General features: G+C 41.0%; 2 protein-coding genes across 6 annotated transcripts in view; one reads left to right on the forward strand and one right to left on the reverse strand.

The window, feature by feature from the left end:
• Positions 1–557: 557 nt before the first annotated feature.
• Polr2L (DNA-directed RNA polymerases I, II, and III subunit Rpb10) overlaps positions 558–19,065 on the forward strand; it is a 67,072-nt gene continuing 48,564 nt past the window's right edge. The window contains exons 1-4 of one of the 3 annotated variants that reach the window (XM_087341267.1): positions 558–718; positions 1,472–1,576; positions 2,489–2,630; positions 4,856–6,804. In XM_087341267.1, coding sequence (XP_087197393.1) covers positions 1,482–1,576; positions 2,489–2,597 — 204 coding nt within the window. In that variant the 5' untranslated portion in view covers positions 558–718; positions 1,472–1,481 and the 3' untranslated portion in view covers positions 2,598–2,630; positions 4,856–6,804. Of the gene's footprint in view, positions 719–779; positions 848–1,471; positions 1,577–2,488; positions 2,631–4,855; positions 6,805–19,065 lie in introns of those variants that run through there. The other 2 variants (XM_087341278.1, XM_087341269.1) reach the window with 2 other exon arrangements.
• path (solute carrier family 36 member pathetic) overlaps positions 4,994–19,065 on the reverse strand; it is a 63,850-nt gene continuing 49,778 nt past the window's right edge. For all 3 annotated transcript variants that reach the window (XM_022059052.2, XM_022059051.2, XM_022059053.2), the window contains 7 exons: positions 18,752–18,859; positions 18,109–18,381; positions 16,196–16,280; positions 13,767–14,045; positions 9,723–9,901; positions 9,182–9,348; positions 4,994–8,494 (listed from right to left, as the gene is read on the reverse strand). In XM_022059052.2, the coding sequence (XP_021914744.1) occupies positions 8,238–8,494; positions 9,182–9,348; positions 9,723–9,901; positions 13,767–14,045; positions 16,196–16,280; positions 18,109–18,381; positions 18,752–18,859 (1,348 nt within the window). In that variant the 3' untranslated portion in view covers positions 4,994–8,237. The remainder of the gene's footprint in view (positions 8,495–9,181; positions 9,349–9,722; positions 9,902–13,766; positions 14,046–16,195; positions 16,281–18,108; positions 18,382–18,751; positions 18,860–19,065) is intronic.

The raw sequence follows: 19,065 nt of genomic DNA on the forward strand, positions 1-19,065 counted from the left end.
TGATACTTAATAGAGAAAGCTTTTATTATTGGATTATCACTGTTCCTGCTGTGTGTTTGTAAGATATTTCTATTCATGTTGGTATCATTGTTTTTATGAACAGATTCCCAAGTTATTTATTAATAGAAGCTGAATTTTCATGATTGTTTCATCATTTATTTTTCTGCTGCTCTGCTCCAAAAGTACTATGAATTTCCGACTACTTTACGGTTCAGTACATATCAGTGGGGGATATGGATTGAGATGTTTGAAGTGCTTCTTTTAATTTTGTAAATTTTAAGGAACTCTTGTGGTGCAAGGATAACTTCAACTGATGGATATAATTATGTGAAAATTGTTATACATTTGCTCATTTTTACCCCAAAGATGGATCACGTTTCTCTGAGACATGAATCAAGTACTATAGCAAGGTTTAAAAATTATTCATGGTATGTGTTATGTGGAAAGTTGAAGGGTAGTTACCGACTGGGTTATTGTCACGTAATCCTTTTATTTATTTGTAAATTATTCACAGGGCGCAGCACAATACGCACGACGCTATATTGCCCACCAATTGCACTGGAGTTTCACATGAATTTTTTATCTGTGGATCAGAAGCAAGCCCGGAAGTAGGGTACTGGCATCGTCGGTGGGTTTTTTTATGCTTGGTGTTGACGTCCGTAATACTATCTTTCAAACGAATAACGCAAATACGTCTGTGGTTTTGAACCGAATAAATGTATGTATTCAATTATTGTTTTGAAAGATTCTAATTCTTAGATACTTTGTTTTGTTTCAATTTAGTCGATAGTCTTTTATCGTTAGTGGCCATCCGATAATCAGGTCTAGCCTGACATTTAAGCTTGTGGTAAGAACACATTGGCAGTTTCTGAAGGGCATGTTATTGAATTCACCTGCTTGGCTAATATTAATTTGTCAGTTTTGTAGTGTATCAGTTCGAGCACAGTTAAGTTTAAGTTTGAAGTTAAGCTGAAAGCTGTAGCGTATTTGTTATCGACGGCTAAATTTTGGTCACTATTTTGCGCCAGGTGTGCCTTGACGCAGAAGGCGAAAATGTGTAATGCATCTGTTACAGGTGCTTTTAAATTATAGATTCATGTATTGTGTACTTCACACGTATAAGCCAATTGGAAAAGATGTAATCCAAAACCGTTTCGTGAGAAATGGAGAACTAATATAATAGTATGAATTGTACTTGTAACGCTACCTAACCCTACTATTGTGTTCTCCAAACATGGTAGAGGTGTTTTGTACCTTCACAGTATCGAAGTGAAGTTCTGAATTGCAGATGCCTGATTAAGTATTTCTGTTCGAAACACGGTATTAGTTAAAAATACACATAATTTAAAACTAAATTTACAAAAATATGTATTCGAGAATAGTTGTATTTAATACAATCCATATTATGGTCTCCTGTAAGCAAAGCTAAGTGGTACAGTTCTGCTTTTTTAATATTCCAATTTTTTTTCAGCATTACAGCTATGATTATACCAATACGCTGCTTTACATGTGGGAAGGTAATAGGCAACAAATGGGAAGCATATCTAGGATTGCTACAAGCAGAATATACTGAGGGGTGAGTGAGTTTTTTGTACAGCCCAGTACATAAATTGACCACTTTCTGCCAATGTTTTTAAATTTGCTGCAAAAAGAGGATACATCATTTACATGAAGTTATCCAGGCTTACATTATGTTATAATGAAGTGTTACTTTCATTTATCATATTGTGCTCATCAGTGAAGTGATTCATAATTAATACTTCTCATTTTCCCTAGTATTATTTTTCCATGCTATTTTCAGTACAATCTTTTAATAATATTATGATGATCAGTTGTTTCTCTTGCAAAACATTGTTACCTTGCAGGTGCCTATAAATGCACCAATAAAGTTAATGTTTAATTCTGTGTGACTTTTTTAAAATTTTCCAACATGCTTGAATTTGTATTCTGTTTTTGGTGCATACACACAAAAGCAGATAACTCAGACCAGTCTGACTCTTTGGCCTTTGATAACAGAGTTAAATGCCAGTGATCCAGTGAGCAGTGTGAATCATTATGTGACTTCAGACGTTAATATAGACAGAAGTTGCGGCAGTCAAATGTCAGTCACTGCAAGTTGTTTGCTGTCTTCGGGTTGGCAAATTAGTTATATCAGAATAGTTTGTAAAAGGTGCAGTGACAGTAAATAAAACTTTAATTCAGATATGATAAGGTAATATAAAATAAAGAATAACTTTGTGGGGTGTTGATTAGGACGTTTTCTGAAAATTGTGTGTGAATTGTTCAGTATTTTCACAGCTTCTGTATCGTCTTCACTGTCGACTTCTTTGTTTGAACTTCGTAAATTGTAAGTTTGGAATACATTGTTTTGAGATATGCCAGGATAGTACATTCACGTATTTTACTGCTAATTGTATCATTATTTGTCCTAGTTCCCTGTTCGTAATCTTAGAGCAACAAAATTGTCAGCTTGAACTATTTGTTATAGGGATGCCCTTGATGCCTTAGGACTGAAGAGGTACTGCTGCCGGAGGATGCTCTTAGGACATGTCGATCTTATCGAGAAGCTTCTTAACTATGCCCCTCTTGAGAAGTAACTGAAAAACCTGAAGCTGTTGGAGAGTGATCAGGTATGTTCAAGGAGATAACTTTTTAGTTGTCGCAGATACTTTTTAATCAGTTGTTGAGACTTAGAGAAGTCTCAGTGCACCACGGCATTGAAATCTGAGTATATTTTGCCGTTCTGCAACAGCGATATCTTGTTCTACCTTGTTTTGCTTTCTTGTCGGCCTGGCTGCTGCGTCTCTGTTAAATTGTGTGTGCTGTGATTAATATGGAAAGTAGAAGTTTTCTTCTTGGTTGTTATTTATATTTGAATTACTATCATGCCTTATCTGACATGCAAAAGGAACTGCAGTGCATGCAGCAGGCTCAGATAACAAATTATTAAATGATAATGGCCATCAGAGTAGTGACTGGCTACGAACTGGATGACAGGTTCGATTCCCCACGGCCAGAGAATTTTTCCATTGGCCTCTGCATCCAGGCCAGCTCTAGGGCTTACCCAGCCTCCTATTGAATGGGTACGAGGGTCCTTTCCCAGGGGTTAAGTGCGGCCAGGGCATGACACTGGCCACTCACCCCTATCTGGTGCCGAGGTTTTTATATATATATATATATATATATGTGTGTGTGAAGATTTTTTCTCTGTTCATTCTCAAAAATTCTAGTCTCTCACATGCTTAGTTTTTCCCAGTGTTGCATTTCTAACTTTGGAATGTGTAGATTCTTTTCTGGTATGTACAGAGTTAATTATGCAAACCAGCGCAGACAAATTGCCATCTTGTGGCTCAGAACAAACCTTAATTACACACAAGACGTAAGTGAACAATAAAATATTAAATATTTATTTGCCATTAATTATGCCAGCTTGAGTTAATTTTTGCTTTAAATATTGAATGTTGTCTTTTATTAATTGCTCAGATTTGAATTAAATTATCAATAACTGCACGTAACATTTCTGTAAGACACTGTTCACAATCGGTCGTCTGCAGCAGAATGCTTACTGCCGATTCTGACCGCGGTGTCCGGCGACCACATGACTCGACTACCTTGCACACCTCACGTCTGGGAGGGAAACACCGTTAACTCTCTGTTATTGTTGAATACAATGTGTTTCATGACATTGTTTATAACAGAGTAATATTATAATTCTGTTTTCTTCCATAAGAAATGGCAAAGCTTATTAATGAGGAAGTAATCAGTGCACTTGAAGAACCTGACTGAACAGGATTTTAATGATTCTGAAGACGATCGTGACTGTATTGTTGAGAGCGGTGATTCTGATTCTTCTAGTGATGAGTCAGTCGAGGACAGATGTTCGTGAAGTTTCCTTACAGTTGTTGTTCACATTTCTTCACGTACTGATCAATGAGTTTGACACATGAAGCATAGACGGAATGAAGTTCTCACGTCAAATGCTTAGAAATCATGTCGCTTATGGGATGCACCTTCGTAATGTGCTAACAATTGTCTTCCTTCATTCAGCTGCGACTGGTCAGGTAATCCATGCATGAGAATTCTCTGATAAAATCAACCTTTTCTAGGGACAGACACAAACTTCAGTTGTCAAAATTGTATTTGTGCTGCCAAACTGTGTTGTTTGGAGGAGCTGGTTTTATGCCCAAAGATGCAGATGTTTGCAGAGAGTTGATGATACAGCGACTAAATTCAAGGGGAGATCGTCCATCAGCCAGTACCCGCACTGAAGCTGGTGAAAAGAGGCATAAAAGTACTTCAGAAGGAACTCAACTGAGAGCCCAAGAAACCACATGTGGACTTCCTTGTTGAATTAGCAGAATCACGTAATCTCAGTCAAGTCCTCTTCGCCTCAATTTTTTTAAATTCAGGTGTCGGAAATCATCCACCCTAGTACCCGTTTACATTTACAGATCTTTCAGCTTCTGTTTTCTCCTTTTTCAAGCACAGAATCTTCCTTGAAATATTTGTACTCGGTTAGTCAGGAACGCCCTGCTTTTACGAGACCCAAAAGTTCGTCACCATGTTCACGCCATCCTGCCATTCAGCCGTAACTTAGCGGTCAAATAGTCATTGGCTTCATGCATAATTTCTCAAAGCTCTGTTTTGAAATTTTCATTCTGTCTAAACCCAGTCGTATCTTTCCCTGAGGTTTTCTGGCTAAAAATTTTATTTGCATTTCTCTTGTGTGCTACATGGCCTGCTCATCTCACTATTCATTAAATAATCCTGTGTATAACACTTTTATTAACCAGTTAAATTATGTTAATCATACACAAGTTGTTCAAAATACCAAAATTTATTATTTTCTTTTTAGAGCCAGACAGAAGCTTCAACGCATGCCCAAATTCATCCGGTTCTACGCAGACTGTCGTGCTTCATAGAAACCACCAAAGTTCTGAGTCTTGTCTGTAATTGCTGGATATTAGGAATGTAAGATATTTAAAATACATAATCAAACACAAACAGATAATTTAATTAAAAACTGGGTAATTACACACTACATTTCCAATTAATCATACAAAACAGGTATTTATCGAACGATAAATTAGCTAGAGTGTTGTGAAGTACGTTCTTTTGGCTGGAAATCTACTATGCATTGAAGTTTTGAAATATACATACTTTAAAAAGTAACACGGAATAATTTCACTTTCATCTTCCCGTTTCAAAAAACAAAAACTTTCGTATCTAGATGGCAGTTAACCCTTTACATTATAATCAGGCTTTCCATCGTTTAAAATTTCTCATGTGTTGCCGTGGCATTTCTCGACTGTTAATCCTCATGCGAACTTCAACTGATTTTCTTCATCCTATAGTTGGTACGCGTATCTGAAGAAACGTGCCGTCGGTGAAATCGGATCACCGTCAACTATAGTGGCAAAGCGAATAGCTCATGTACTCCGATGTCTGCCGTGGCATTTAGTGTCAAAATTGATTTTTGATAGTCTGACTGAATTTTGTGAGCCGTTGTTAGAGACGCAAGCTTTTTCCATTTGGAGGTAACTGTTTTGTTAAAAGGTACAAAGATCAGACGCACGAAAATGACCTTAAGAGAGAAATTTACGTCACTTTTTATATACAACGGCTTTCCACGTTCCTCTCAGTTGAAAAGGCATCGTTAATTAGGGCATTACTAATTTGAACATGAGGTTGTGATAATGAAAGAAATGCGACTGTCAATGAACAGAGCTTTGATGAAATAAAAGTGTTTTGTAGTGTTCATGTGTGTTCAGGCCCACTTTCATGTGACTGCACCGTGCTTTAATGTTTTAACAAGAAATTTCTGGACCACACCTTATTTTTGACAGTGGTTTACTCATTCAGGAGTTATCTAGTTCAAATCATTATTGGGTATCAGTTGTCACTAGGCTTTCCTCAGTCATTTTCGATGAAAAAGAAATACATCGAATAAAAATAAATCCCACTTCAGCTGCAGGGCAATGGGTTAATGCATCTATCTCTATCAGGCTTTCCAAGTAACTACGCGTCGCCCCATTTCTCGACATTCGAAGTGAAGACAAGGCAGTTGGGTTTCACTGCCCGTTTTATAACCAACCGTGAAATGGGACGGGACCAAGACATGTTGGCAGCTAGCGATATAATTCAACGAGAAAGTGAGGCTCTTGGATAATGCCAGTGCGTTGTATCTTAAAAGACGTGCAATCATCGCTTTACATTTATTAAATAGATTTAGGTATTTGTTGGAATACTTAGTATAAAGAAAACACGCTGTATACTAAGATGGCTGCCTTCTGGGTTGCAGCAGCATGTAGTGTGGTCAAAGTTTACAGACGTTTCAGAGGTCCTAGCTGCCTCCATCAGGGCGATGCTTTGCCCCTATGACGGAGCTGCCGTGCTACGACCCAGAAGATGGCCATCTTCGGACTCACCGCCGTGAAAATCTCGAGTCCTACTTATAATGTTTACTTTTGGCCAATTAGGGTTGTAAGTTAAATTTTAAACATATTTTAAAAAATTAGCCACATTTCCATCTAGTGCAGAAGCCAGAAAATGTATTGGCTGACAGTGTCCCCTATATATGTTACAGTGTATAATAACATTCCGCTGCAAAAAGGACGGTCCACTCGTAAAACAGCCAGAATCGAAGCAGCTCTTTTTTGTACCAGCGTTACTGAACGTGTCGAATTTGGCTATGTGGCAAGTATTCTTTCCTTTATTCCGCGTTTCCTTCGTTTCATTTTTTAGTTTGCATATTAAGTCTTTTCAGTCAACAAGATTCCATTCTTCCAAAGTCCATATATTTTGGGGGGGGAAAAAAAAACAACAAAAAAACCCTGCATTTGAAGAAATACTTACTGCCCAGAAAATCACTTAATTTTGACATGAATAGATACAAAATTTCTGTAGACTTGTCTCTCAAACACTGAATATAAGATTGTGCAGATTGACGTTCATGAGACTTGACTCCCCGGACCTTTCAGTGCTTGGTGCACTACTAATCTTCCAAGACTGTCGTTCTGTGTAACATTTGTTGTAGGCACATATTAATAGAATTCTTGTTTCACAGATAAATATTGTCATTTTTCATTCGTATCATCAAAATCATTTACATTCATATGCTTTACCAGATAGGAATTTTGTGTGTAAAATAAACAACTGTTTTTTCCTCATGGTTGTTTTGCTGCACATAAGTAGTTTCTTCTTGTCATCATGCCACCCACTTAATTTATCTTACATACGGAAGAAAGTGCTGTTATATATGCATTACAGGTCACAACTGCGCTTCCTTTTCATTCACAAGGGGTATACAAATACTTAATTGCAAGAAAGTGTAGAAGCATGTGGATAAAATTACAGATTGTGCTAAATATGTATAAAGTTATGAACATAACTCATACAAACTTAGTAAAGGTAAGGCTGTTCCACTATACACCATGTAGGCGCTTGGGGGGGGGGGGGTTAATAGCTCCTACTCATTCTTAACCTCGGCACTAGATGGGGGCGAGTGGTCGGCGTCATGCCCCAGCCACGCTTTACCCCCCAGGAAAGGACCCCGGTACCCATTGGACACGAGGCTGGGTGGGCCCCAGAACCATTCTGGACGCAGAGGCTAGAGGAAAAATCCTCTGCCCCCATCAGGAATAGAACCCTGGTTATCCAGTCTGTAGCCAGTCACTCTGTCTGAGCTATGCTGGCTCACATCATACAAATATAGGAAATAAAAAATGTATTAAAGTCTTCGGAATTGATCTGAAATGCTGGTTTCCCTTAACACCGCTTGTCTTAACTGCAGGAAGAATATTGGACCGATTGGTAGTCTTTCAGTATGAATCCCATTTACGGTTCTCGGTGTATACTGACGTCCAACCACTCTATACATTTTTACGTTTCGTTATTGTTTGCCGGTACAGTTGAATGCAAATATCGTCTTGCCACAGCAATGACAGTGGGGCTCGTAAAGAAGGGAAGAATCATAAGAGGTTTCGTTACTATACTGAGGCCACAGAAAGAAGTCGGAATCCTTCCTTTCTCCTTTAAGCTGCTCTTCCTTCTCAGCCATGTTATCACGTATTCAATTCTAGCTATTCTGTTCATGAACAAGAAGTGCTTTGGGCTGGAGAGGGGAACCTCGAGTGGCTTCGTCCCCAGTGCCCACGCGACTTCTTTCTGTGGCTTCAGTATAAGGTGATTTTATATCTGAGGTGCAACAGCCTTGTGTTATTAACTGCGTACACATTTCATGATTCTGGCGAATCAGTATAAAGTTTCGCAATTTCTTTTATGCTAGTGTAGGAACCAAAAACCAGTGCCATCAAGCCAAATATGCTGACTATAACGTTCTTCCAAAGTCTCCAACGCCCGGGTCCAAGTCCGTGGTCCCAGAATGTGACGACCTCTATGAAGGCCGGCACGATAAGCCCAAGAATCGAGAAGCACAATGCGCCGATAAGACTGATGAATGGGCTTATTGTGGGAACAGCTACAGCCAGCACAACTATAAGAAGGAATAAAAACAGTTCACATTTCTGGGTGTCCTCTATAGCAATCTGAAAAGCCACGTTACGGGATTTAACTTAATTTACGTACCCCTGACACAGTCACTTCTGTGATGTTCTGTCGTGTTTTAAAACGGACTACAGCGTTTTTGATAGTACTTCAGACGCTTGTATGGAATGTATGTAAGAAAAAAAGTAAAGCTGTCCCACTATACGCCGTGTAGGCACTTGGGGGGGAGTTGTCAGCATCATGCCTCGGCCATGCTTTACCCCTGGGAAAGGACCCCGGTACCCATTGGATAGGAGGATGCGCGGGGCCCCAGAGCCGGTCTAGACGCAGATGCTAGAGGAAAAAATCCTCTGCCCTGGTCGAGGATTGAACCCCAGTCGCCCAGTCCGTAGCCAGTAACTATACCGACTGAGCTATGCCAGCTCACATAGAATGTATGTAAAAATCAATATATGTTTTGATTCCCAAAAACTTGCGAACACTTTGATAATTACTTTGGATATCTTGAACCATCAGCAGTGAAACTGTTAACTGCCGAAATAAGTAGGGATATTGAAACATTTCCAATCTACGAAACAAAAGCTGCTGAATGTAATTGTCTCAAGTATAGAGTAACGAAAGGACGTTTTGCCCATAAAGTTTTGAACTGCTACAAGATTCAAGACGGGTCACTCACTTGTTAAAACAACGAGGAATGTCCGAATGGCGTATTCTGATATCACGGGACGCTTGGTGAAAGTATCCTTGACTCCGTTCCAAGCGATTTCAAGGCACACGTAGAACTGAAGGCCGTACGTGCAGTAAACTGCAAGTGCGATCAAGATCTTCACTGACTGCGCAGGTCTGAAACAAAAGAGTGGGCTCGTCTTTGTCACAGCTGAAACAGTTACAATACTTTATACAGTCACAGAATAATCTAACTAGCACTTTGGTGTTACGACGCGAATGTTTAAAAGAAATTTCACCACATGACAAAAACCTATTTTCCGTCCCAGCGACTTAAGTTCGTCTGTAAGTTATTCAACCCTTTGCGTGTTTTGTTTAAAACACCAGTGCATTTATCTTAGAGCATTTCTTCCAGTTACTGATATCTTAAATGAGATTTTATTACGTTATCAAATTTATATCCACCACTGAGGTTATTTTATGTTGAAAGATTATTACTTCAGACGACAAGTGCGGACATCTTACAGCTAGGCGAAGTAAATTATGCTCACATTTCATCGAGAGGAAGGTTCAGGGTGATACTTCCTTCAGTTTTTTCACCATATTTCAGATAACCCAAAAATCCTAACAGGATGTAGATCAAAGTCACACCAGCCATCCCTTGGTTGAGAACTCCACCCAGACCAAGGAAGTGACGTGGTGATTTCATGTTGTTTTCCAAAGGCATCACCTGAAACAAAAGTCGGGCCTAAAACACACTTCAGAGCACAAAGGGAACGTTTGTCTGGCACAGCTGATGGCAAATCGGGTGTCTCTCCTTGTAGCTCTTGGTGGCAGACCGTCATGGACAAAGGTGACGACAGTTCGCGACTGTAATCTTGAGACTTGCCGTTAACGCTTCGGACTTCCTGTATTCCTTGCGAGTCTCAAGATTACAGTCGCGAACAATACCATTAATGTTTTCCAGACAAAGCCAATGTAATGGTTGGTCGGGACAACAGACCTTTGCAAAAAGTGACGTGACGAAAATTCTGTTTCGCATCTGTCACATCTCAAATGCGGACCAACGTTTCAGAGGTCCATGCTGCCTCCATAATCCCAGAAGACAGCCATCTTCACTACTTCAGTGTTGAACTCATAATTTTACCTCTGCCGAATCTGATTCCTTAATTTTCTTGCAAAATCTACTGTGAATCTCGTCAATTTTCATCAATTCATTATGCACTCCCCATAATTCACTCATCATTTGATAAATATTTTCGTAACATTGATATCAGGTATCCTAGCTGCTTATCTATCGATACGTCCTGTCTAAAACGTGATTTATTGGTTCCACTTCACTTGGCCTTCTTCAGCAAGTCAAGTGTGCCACTTTAATCTTCTACAAGTTAATCCCGTCTGACAACTGAATTATATCTATTGATGGGGAAGGGAGATATGGTTTAGACCAGTGGTATTCAACCTGGGGTACGCGTACCCCGGGGGTAAGTGAAATTTAAAAAATATATATTTTATTATAAACACTGAATAATCAGTAATGTAATTTATTTAATTTATTTTAGATGTAGATTATATACTATGTATAACTTGAATTATACACCAACAACTTTGGGGGTACAAAGTTGAAGAGAAATTATGAGGGTACGCGAACAAAAAATGGTTGAATACCACTGGTCTAGACCAAGCCATGAAACTAATTCCCACTCACATTTACCCTACGAGGTGCGGAACTGAAAGGAACACAGCAAATTATCAGGGCTGAGGTAAACAGACGGTAGGTGCTCCCTCGGAATTGCGAAGTGTTACACTTCATCTCCGTTGCAGTTTGTTGTACGAGCCTGGTATGAATATTTAGACTGCAATGTTAAAAAAGACCCCCTTCGTGGTTGGCAAGGACTTTCCACCATTAAAACACCGAAGACAATTATTTAAAAATTCTAAACCTCGCGTTTAACACTGAAGCGTCGAAGAAGCATGGCTGCTATCGAATATTGTTGAAGTTATTAAATCGATAAGATTGAGGTAGGGCGGGACATCTGTATTTTGAAACGTCTTACAAATGAAATGTTCTCAATCGTTATTATTACGTCATTTACATATCGTATAGGTTATGTTAACGGTAGAAGATTATGTAAATTGTGATGGTTGTTCAGAAAGCAAGTCCTGGAAACCGGAGTTGTAAAGTTCACGCTGGCATAGAGCACCACAGTTCAACGACTGGTCGTGGCGTTTTGCCAGCCGTGTTTTATTTGAACGAAAGTCACCACCCGGAACTTCCTTTATGAAGAGCCTTTGTTTTACTTACATAAATAAAACATTGTAGTTGGTCTTACACTACCTCCGGATTATCACGTGTATCAAACCGAGGATTCATATCTTATTCAAGTAGGGGAAGATTTTATTTTGCATCTCTCCACTAGTATTGTCAGAATCCAGGCGTAGTTACATACGTCCGACTAAGATTTTAAAAAATTGCCTTCCTCCAATTTGAAAGTAGATTAATATAGCATCAAATAAATGTCTCAGATTCTTATTAGTACAAAACTAGTAACTTCATATGAATTTATGTACAGATCACAAATTATATGAGGAACTTTAAACACATATTTGGTATAAAAATCAGAATACGAAAGTGTTGGCTCAAAAAAAAAAATCCCGTTCAGTAGTCGGGGCGAATCTGTGCGTTCCACGCCCGTAAGAAGTAAAAGCAGTGGGATCAGAGGAGTGGGACATAAGGAAGAATATACAGTCCATATAAAAAACATTATTTCCCAGCGGCAGTAATTTGTACCTCGCTGTCTCAGTGTCAGGAATGTTTTTGGTTTGCATAGTATATACGTTCGCTTTCCTTCCAACTACAAACTAATGACGCAGACAGAACGAATATTTTGGTCCCGGCTACTATAATTCGTAGTATTTGAGGTTTTCACGGCGGTGAGTCTGAAGATGGCTGTCTTCTGGGTTGTTGCGCCGCGTAGTCTGGTAGAAGTTTACGGACGTTTCAGAGGTTCTTGCTGCCTCCATCATCAGGGCGATGACTCATCTACTATCGTTGAATTCTGCACTTAAAAGTGTTCCGCTGTCGCCAATAACAATAAGTACAGCCTCGTCATGATCGTGCCCATTTGTTTCAACCTAGAACTGGCACGTGGATGACGTGCCTGCCCGTGCTGAAACGCTCGATAATTGGTACGCAGACTGAACAGGGTCCCTGTCGTCGAGCGAGGGCAATTAACACTGCGGTCCTTGGCGGTGGACGACCCCGTCCGTGTATTTATGGACGCACGGGTAGTGTAAGATTCTCTATTTCAGCCGATCCGGTGCTGGCAAGGAGCCCACGGACGATGTCGGTCCCAGACGAGTGCCTCGCGCAGTGGCTTTCCGTTCGCCCAGTCCTCGGTTCGAATTCCGAATGGGCGTGCATGTGTGTCCGTCAGAGAACTTTAAAGCATTTTACAACAGAATGGTCAACTAAAAAGGTTTTTTTTTGTGTATAGTGTAACCAAAGCATCTTGCGATTAACTAGTTATGCGTCTTCAGATTGGTGAGACAAAACACGTTAGAGAAATTTCTTGAATAGGAGACCGCTTCGAAATCAAAGAAAATTATATTGGAATGGATCTTAGAAAGTGGCGCATTCTTAAGAATGTGTGTGGCGGGATGGCCTGGCAAGAAATCCCACGTTGAAAGAAATGGACCATAAATATTCTCGTTCTTAGTCACAGAGATAGAATTGAACGATAAACGACCCACAAAGAAAGAAACAAGTTGGAGAATTTTATGAACAGAGCCCACACTTTCGTATGATCTCTGACAATTCAGCAGACTTTTGGAAATAGTTACGAGGACGTGGACATCGCAAGGGGTCGAAAATCGGTTACTCTAAAGTACCTCTGAAACGTCGGTAAATATCAGACTACACGGCGCTACAACCCAGAACACAGCCAACTTCAGACTCGCCGTCCTGAAAACATTAAATCCTCGTTATGTGCATTAAATTTCGATAAGTTAAGAATTGCCGTAAAATGATAGACGCACTATCAATTTAATTTCTCATGTGACTGCGCTGAAGTGCGTCGATAATGATGCAACCAAATCGATTAGAGTTCCCAGCATAAGACGATAAAATTCTCACGCGTCAGTTTCGAGTCCTGCATCGCAATTTGATTGACGCTTTGCTGATAGAGCAGAACGGAATGCTTAAAGATTCCAAGGTAAAGGTCTCTGGTGCTTATCTAAGCTCCACCTTTTTTTTTTGGGGGGGGGGATAGGTTCACGCCTTCGGCCACTTTACACCAGAGGAAAGTGTCCTGAGAGACCCACTGAATAAAAGTCTGGGTGAGACCTAGAGCCGATGTGGACGTTCAAACTAATACGATGTTAAATACGAAATGAATATCTCACTAGAAGTTAACTTCTTTATAAAAGTCTATTTTAGAACATCTAGAAACATAAAATGTAATCCTACGTGAACTGTAATTTTCTAGTTTTGTTTACGTGCGCTGAAAATTAAGTACACATTGTCCACTGGCTGATGCTGACATATGAATGAGGGGATTCTTGGGACACGCTGTGTGCACTCTCCTTGAACTTACCACTCCGATAGCTTCCATGGCAAATATGACGATGCTGAAGAACTGCGGTATTGTGTTTAAGGACGCGTTGAACTGGGGCAGCGTGGCTGCGTCGGGAATATCTTGAACCAGGTAATAGATGGTGATTCCAAGGCCGACAGCCATGAACAGGTTGGCGATCATTGAGACAGGGGCCAGGTACTTTAGGTTTGGTACCCACCCCAGCAGTATGAGGGGCAGCAGTAGAGCTGCGATGTACACCCTCTGGTCCAGGGCTGTTTGGGTGTGATATTCTATCACCTAGGAGATAAGAGCAGCAGGTTCATTAGCTCGGTCAAAAACTCTTGATATCATAAGATGTATGAAACGACCGGTTTTCGTAACATTTATAATCAAAAGTCTTGTGTTATTAAGTTCTTCAGCTTTCTCGTTTGAGTTAACCAAAAGCTTAACTCGAATTAAAAGTCCAGCAATCATTATAATCATTATAATGCACCAAAAGAGGTGTCAGTTTACGAAGGGAGTTTGGCTAAAATGTGGCATAAGTTCATTTTGCGGCCTTCGGACTCCGTTGATTTCAACGTAGTTACAGGAAATGTGCAAGAGCTTTTTTTTAAAAAAATAATTAAAGACTCGAGTTTATTTTAAGTTGTTCATGTGATTTGCTACATTCAAGTAACAGCCCTAAAATGCTGAATCACGCCATGACATTTTTTGGCATCGGACGTCTCAACATTTATTCTCCAACACGTGACACTCTGCGTTTGAAACATTCGCGGGGCAGAAACCAAATTTGGCGCAGTATACAAAGCTGTTCGGTTCTGAAAGTAATCGTAAAACAAGAAGAATTACCCTCCCGGCATGATTTCCAAGCGTCTTAAGTGCATCAGATTCCAGGCACTCGGCCATACCCGCAGACCTTCTTTAGGACGCTTTTCGCAATCCAATGGCATTTGCACTAAGAACTGATCAGAGTCCTTATATTTGGATCCATCCGCGAGAGGCGTTATTCCTGATTCCACGGCGTTTGAGAGGCGAAGTAGAAGTACAGCGATGGGGAGGGTCGGTCTCTGGAGTGAGTGAGGGTTCTTAACGTAACAGAACACGCGCACGGCGCTTAAATTACTCTAAATACAAAAATAGAAATGAATTTGTCTTAGTGTCGGTCCTTTTGGCGAAGAACGGGACTAAGTACAGCTATTATCATTATCGCCAGTCTTAGGCTCAGTAATATTACTTCTGGGAAATCTTGTTTTAAGGATCAGCCGACATGGCTGCCATTTCGATATGGCGAAAACTCCCGCTGACTAAGGCATTGTATTGGCCGTGTAGCTCATATTATTTTGATTCACTCCGAGGAACACGTTTTGTGTTCTGCGGTGTTGGCATATTGATCTGTTCATTTTCTGTACAAGGAGTCGTGTTTCCACAGTGGTAAGTGTGTATAGTGCAAGCGATAATAACATTTGCCAGTTGAATGTTTCAGAACAGGTAGTACACACTTATCACTACGTGATGCGTATATAAAATTTGCTAGTTAAATGTTTTTGGAACAGGTAGTACATATTTATCACCGTGATGGGTACATAGTGCAAGCGTATATAACATTTTTAGTTTAGTGTTTTCAGAACAGATAGTATAGTTACCACCACGTGATGGGTGTATAGCGCAAGCGTATATAACATTTGCTAGTTAAATGTTTTTGGAACAGACAGTACATATTTACCACCGTGATGGGTGTATAGTGCGGGTGTATATAACATTTGCTAGTTGAATGTTTTTATAACAGGTAGTATACAGTTACCGTGTTGACAGCAAAAAGAAGGTTGGTATAAATGTTTACTTCGCCTCTCATCGTGGAATCAAGCTTGAGGGTTGTTAGGTCTGTTTGTTAGAAGCAGTGGTAAAGTGAAGATCGTTTTGTGCTCCCCCATATCGCCTAGACAAAAAAAATATTCTTTGACAATTTTGTCTCAGACCTCGGGTCATCATCTGTTTCGGATCTGGACGCAAACCGGGCGGATGAATACGAAAGTGGACTGTAAGGAACGTTTCCGTTATCACCAGACTCCGACTGAAGAAAGAGTGAAGCTTACACAGGTAGGAACACAAGTTTTTGCTGACAGGTTGGGTGAGACCAGAGTTTCGTATTGTCTACATTGGTCCTCAGCCTAATGGCTCCCTCCACTCGCTCGTGCTGACATCTCCCGTCTACTGAGCCAAGCACCGCGCGAGCAGAAATATAGTAGACGGGTTGAGTTTGCGACCGGCTTTCATCGGTAAACGATGACTTTTTTTTTCACGAATGTAGGAATTTGTTAATTGTGTCAATTATTTGTACCAACGCGTGAGTGTTCCGTTTGATGCCACTGTTGAGGTAACAAATGCTCATCACTAACGGTTTATTACTGAACATATTTAAATGGGAGGAATTCTTATGCTGTACGTACCTGCTGGAAGTTGTTGCCCACGATAACAGTGTACACACTGCACGTTCCGAAGTACGTCAGGAAGAGGCTCACGAGAATCGTCTGCCTGGAACAGGACATGTGTGCAATGCACGTGTAGTTTAGGTTATCCATGGCCAGAGAATAAATATTGGAATGTGGAAATTATGAGAAATTCTAGCGAAACAAAGTTAGAATACGTAGCAGAACAACCTAACCTAAAAACAACGAACGGCGACGTTCTGCGCAAGTCCAAGATGGCGCCTTTGCGAAAAAGGTTAAACCATTACTGTGTGCGAAAGACGTGGCTGGAATCAGTTATCGCTGCCGTTCTACCTGGGGGGGGGGGGGGCTTAAAATACCAGGATTTTTGTCTGGGGTGAAGGCCTAGACGTGTTCTGACGAAGGGCTATTGATGATGCGGGGAAAATAATCTGTCCTTCGTAAAAAAACAACAACTTCGGTTGTATGTGCGTCTGATAGTTGAACCCAGAGGACCTCTGGGACATCCGCGGTGTAGATCATGGATCTGGACCGTGCCATTTTTAAATCATACCCCGGCTCTTGCCTTATAACTGAGTAAAATCACGGAAACCTCAGTCAGGATAGCTGAGCAGTGTTAGACTCCACTCTATTACCTAAAAATTGCCAGAATAACCGATTACAGAGCAGAGTTGTGATTTGCAAGTTAATAGTCGCCTTTTATTCAATCATAAGATCTAATACCGTGTTCACAAAAGCCCGCCACTAGATTCTATTCTGGTTCAGTGAAATCCACTTCACATTCTCCCGCGCTATTTGTTTCAGATCTCTTTTAATATTATCCTACCAATGACGTCATGAAATTAAGGATGATACGGGAGAGAGACATCGCGAACACGTGAAACAAACTACAAACGCAACAAATTTTTGTTGTTCTTGTAGTTGAAGTGGATTAATCTGGCGCACGGTGTGAAATCAGTGGCGGTACTGAACACGGTAATGAACGTTCGGGTGCATGAAAGGTAGTGAATTTCGTAAGCAGTTGAGCGACTGACTTCCGTGAAATTGGTTGATAAGAAAGTCCAGATGTCGCTACTGAGAAAGGGCGGGCTGATAAAGGAAGCGAAGTTCGAATATCTCCTCGGCTGTACCAAGCAAATATTTAAACAGGTCGATTGTACAACCCAGAAAACTCAGATTCTGGCCGCAATATTATTATTCAATTTCGCAGTAACGACGACGAGAAAGAGGCTTCGTCATTATGAAGCCAATTCATAGAACATATAGGGAAGAGATACGATTCAGCCCTGCGTGTGAATGCTGAATGTTCCTCCGAAACGTCGTACGAACTTACAAGTCCTTACGGCGTTACAGACCAGAAGACGGACATCGAGAAATAACACCAAGAAAGAAGTAAATAAAGAAAGAAAAGTACGTAGTGAAGTAACCAATAAAATAAAGACATGTGCAAGAAATGAGACGCTATTAAGATTTTATCGTGCGATCGTAAAACTTTGGCTTTTAACCAATAAAAACGAAAGCGCGGTACAAGTGCGTTCCTGCGAATCGCGTAAAAGGCGAAACATGAAGCCATTTTGATGTTAAACTGGCGTCAGAATTCTTTGGTGCTTCGCCTATCAGTAATCTTCATCAGGAAGTAACAGGCTTCAAAGTTTGGTCGCGGGTAGAATATTAATGCTCTTCATAATACAGAAATACATCCGCGGACAGCGAAAGCGCTTATAACGAGAGTCACCTTTAAGGATAAATTTCAGTCGTATAGAGAAAGTCGGATGCAACACGTAGACAAAATGCAAGAAACAATTTTTAAACAATTATCAACCACGAGGAAGAAGGCGGAGGCTCGCAGTCTGATCTAGAATGGCGGGAGGAGGTAGGATGCCCTGGTAAGGCCAGTGGCAGGCGTTTCCTACCTCGCAATCTTGGAAAACTTCCTAGCCCATGGCGGACCATTGGCAAAAGCAACTTCGCCAACGTCGGCGAAGCTCATGGCCGTCACTCGCGTCCTGTAGTACAGCTCGTGGGCGCACTTCACCAGGATATAGGCGCAGTGCGTGCAGATGATTGCCACGAGGACCGTGCCGATCACTCCGGCCGTGAGACCCGCGTTCTTGAAGGCGTCGGGCATCGCCAGAATGCCAGTACCTAGGGACGCCTTCAGCAGATGCGTCAGCGTGTCGCAGTCCCTGGAACACAACACAGGGACAAGCTGAACTTGCACTGTTTTGTAATTTTATTGGCGTATGTTATCAGAATTGTCATTCCAGCGAATATTTATCAGGTCTTCCACATGATGAGGCCCCAAAGTTGGGGCTGCCGGTACCCCTGGACGGCCATGAAGATTTTTCTATGGTCACGGAGGGGAGGGAGGAGAAATTGGCAGGAAAAGTTTTAATCATAAATAAACAACATGCCAGTGAGATATATAAACCATTCCACCAAGCTCCATACTCGCCTGTCACCGCCCCACGACGTGTGCGATAGTCAAAGTTTCTAAGCCAAGAGCCTTCTCTGACCTGGCAATGGGTTGATAATTGTCGAGAACCAAGGACTTACGTGGTGGGGTGATCCAACTTCCTCTCCTTGAATGGATCGAAACTGCCCTTGTCATCGTTGTTGAAATAGAGAGCCTCTTGGTCCTTCGGAGTTACGTTCACTTTGTATCTGAAACACGAAGGGGAAAAAACTGGAATCAAAAAGGAGTACAGATCTGTCGCGTCTGGCCTCTCCATTCCACACGGTGGCGATTCGAAAAATACCTGGACACCCCCCAACCGCTCGCGTGTGACGTTGCAAGCCCCAGCTCTGGCGGAAGAATTTGGCGCTGTTCTGGTTAATACACTCAGAAATAAGAAAATACAACTGGCGAA

Source organism: Zootermopsis nevadensis, unplaced genomic scaffold (assembly GCF_977971745.1).
Source record: "Zootermopsis nevadensis isolate Lab colony 2312 unplaced genomic scaffold, Znev_1.0 Znev_ptg000003l, whole genome shotgun sequence".
NCBI lineage: Eukaryota > Metazoa > Arthropoda > Insecta > Blattodea > Termopsidae > Zootermopsis > Zootermopsis nevadensis.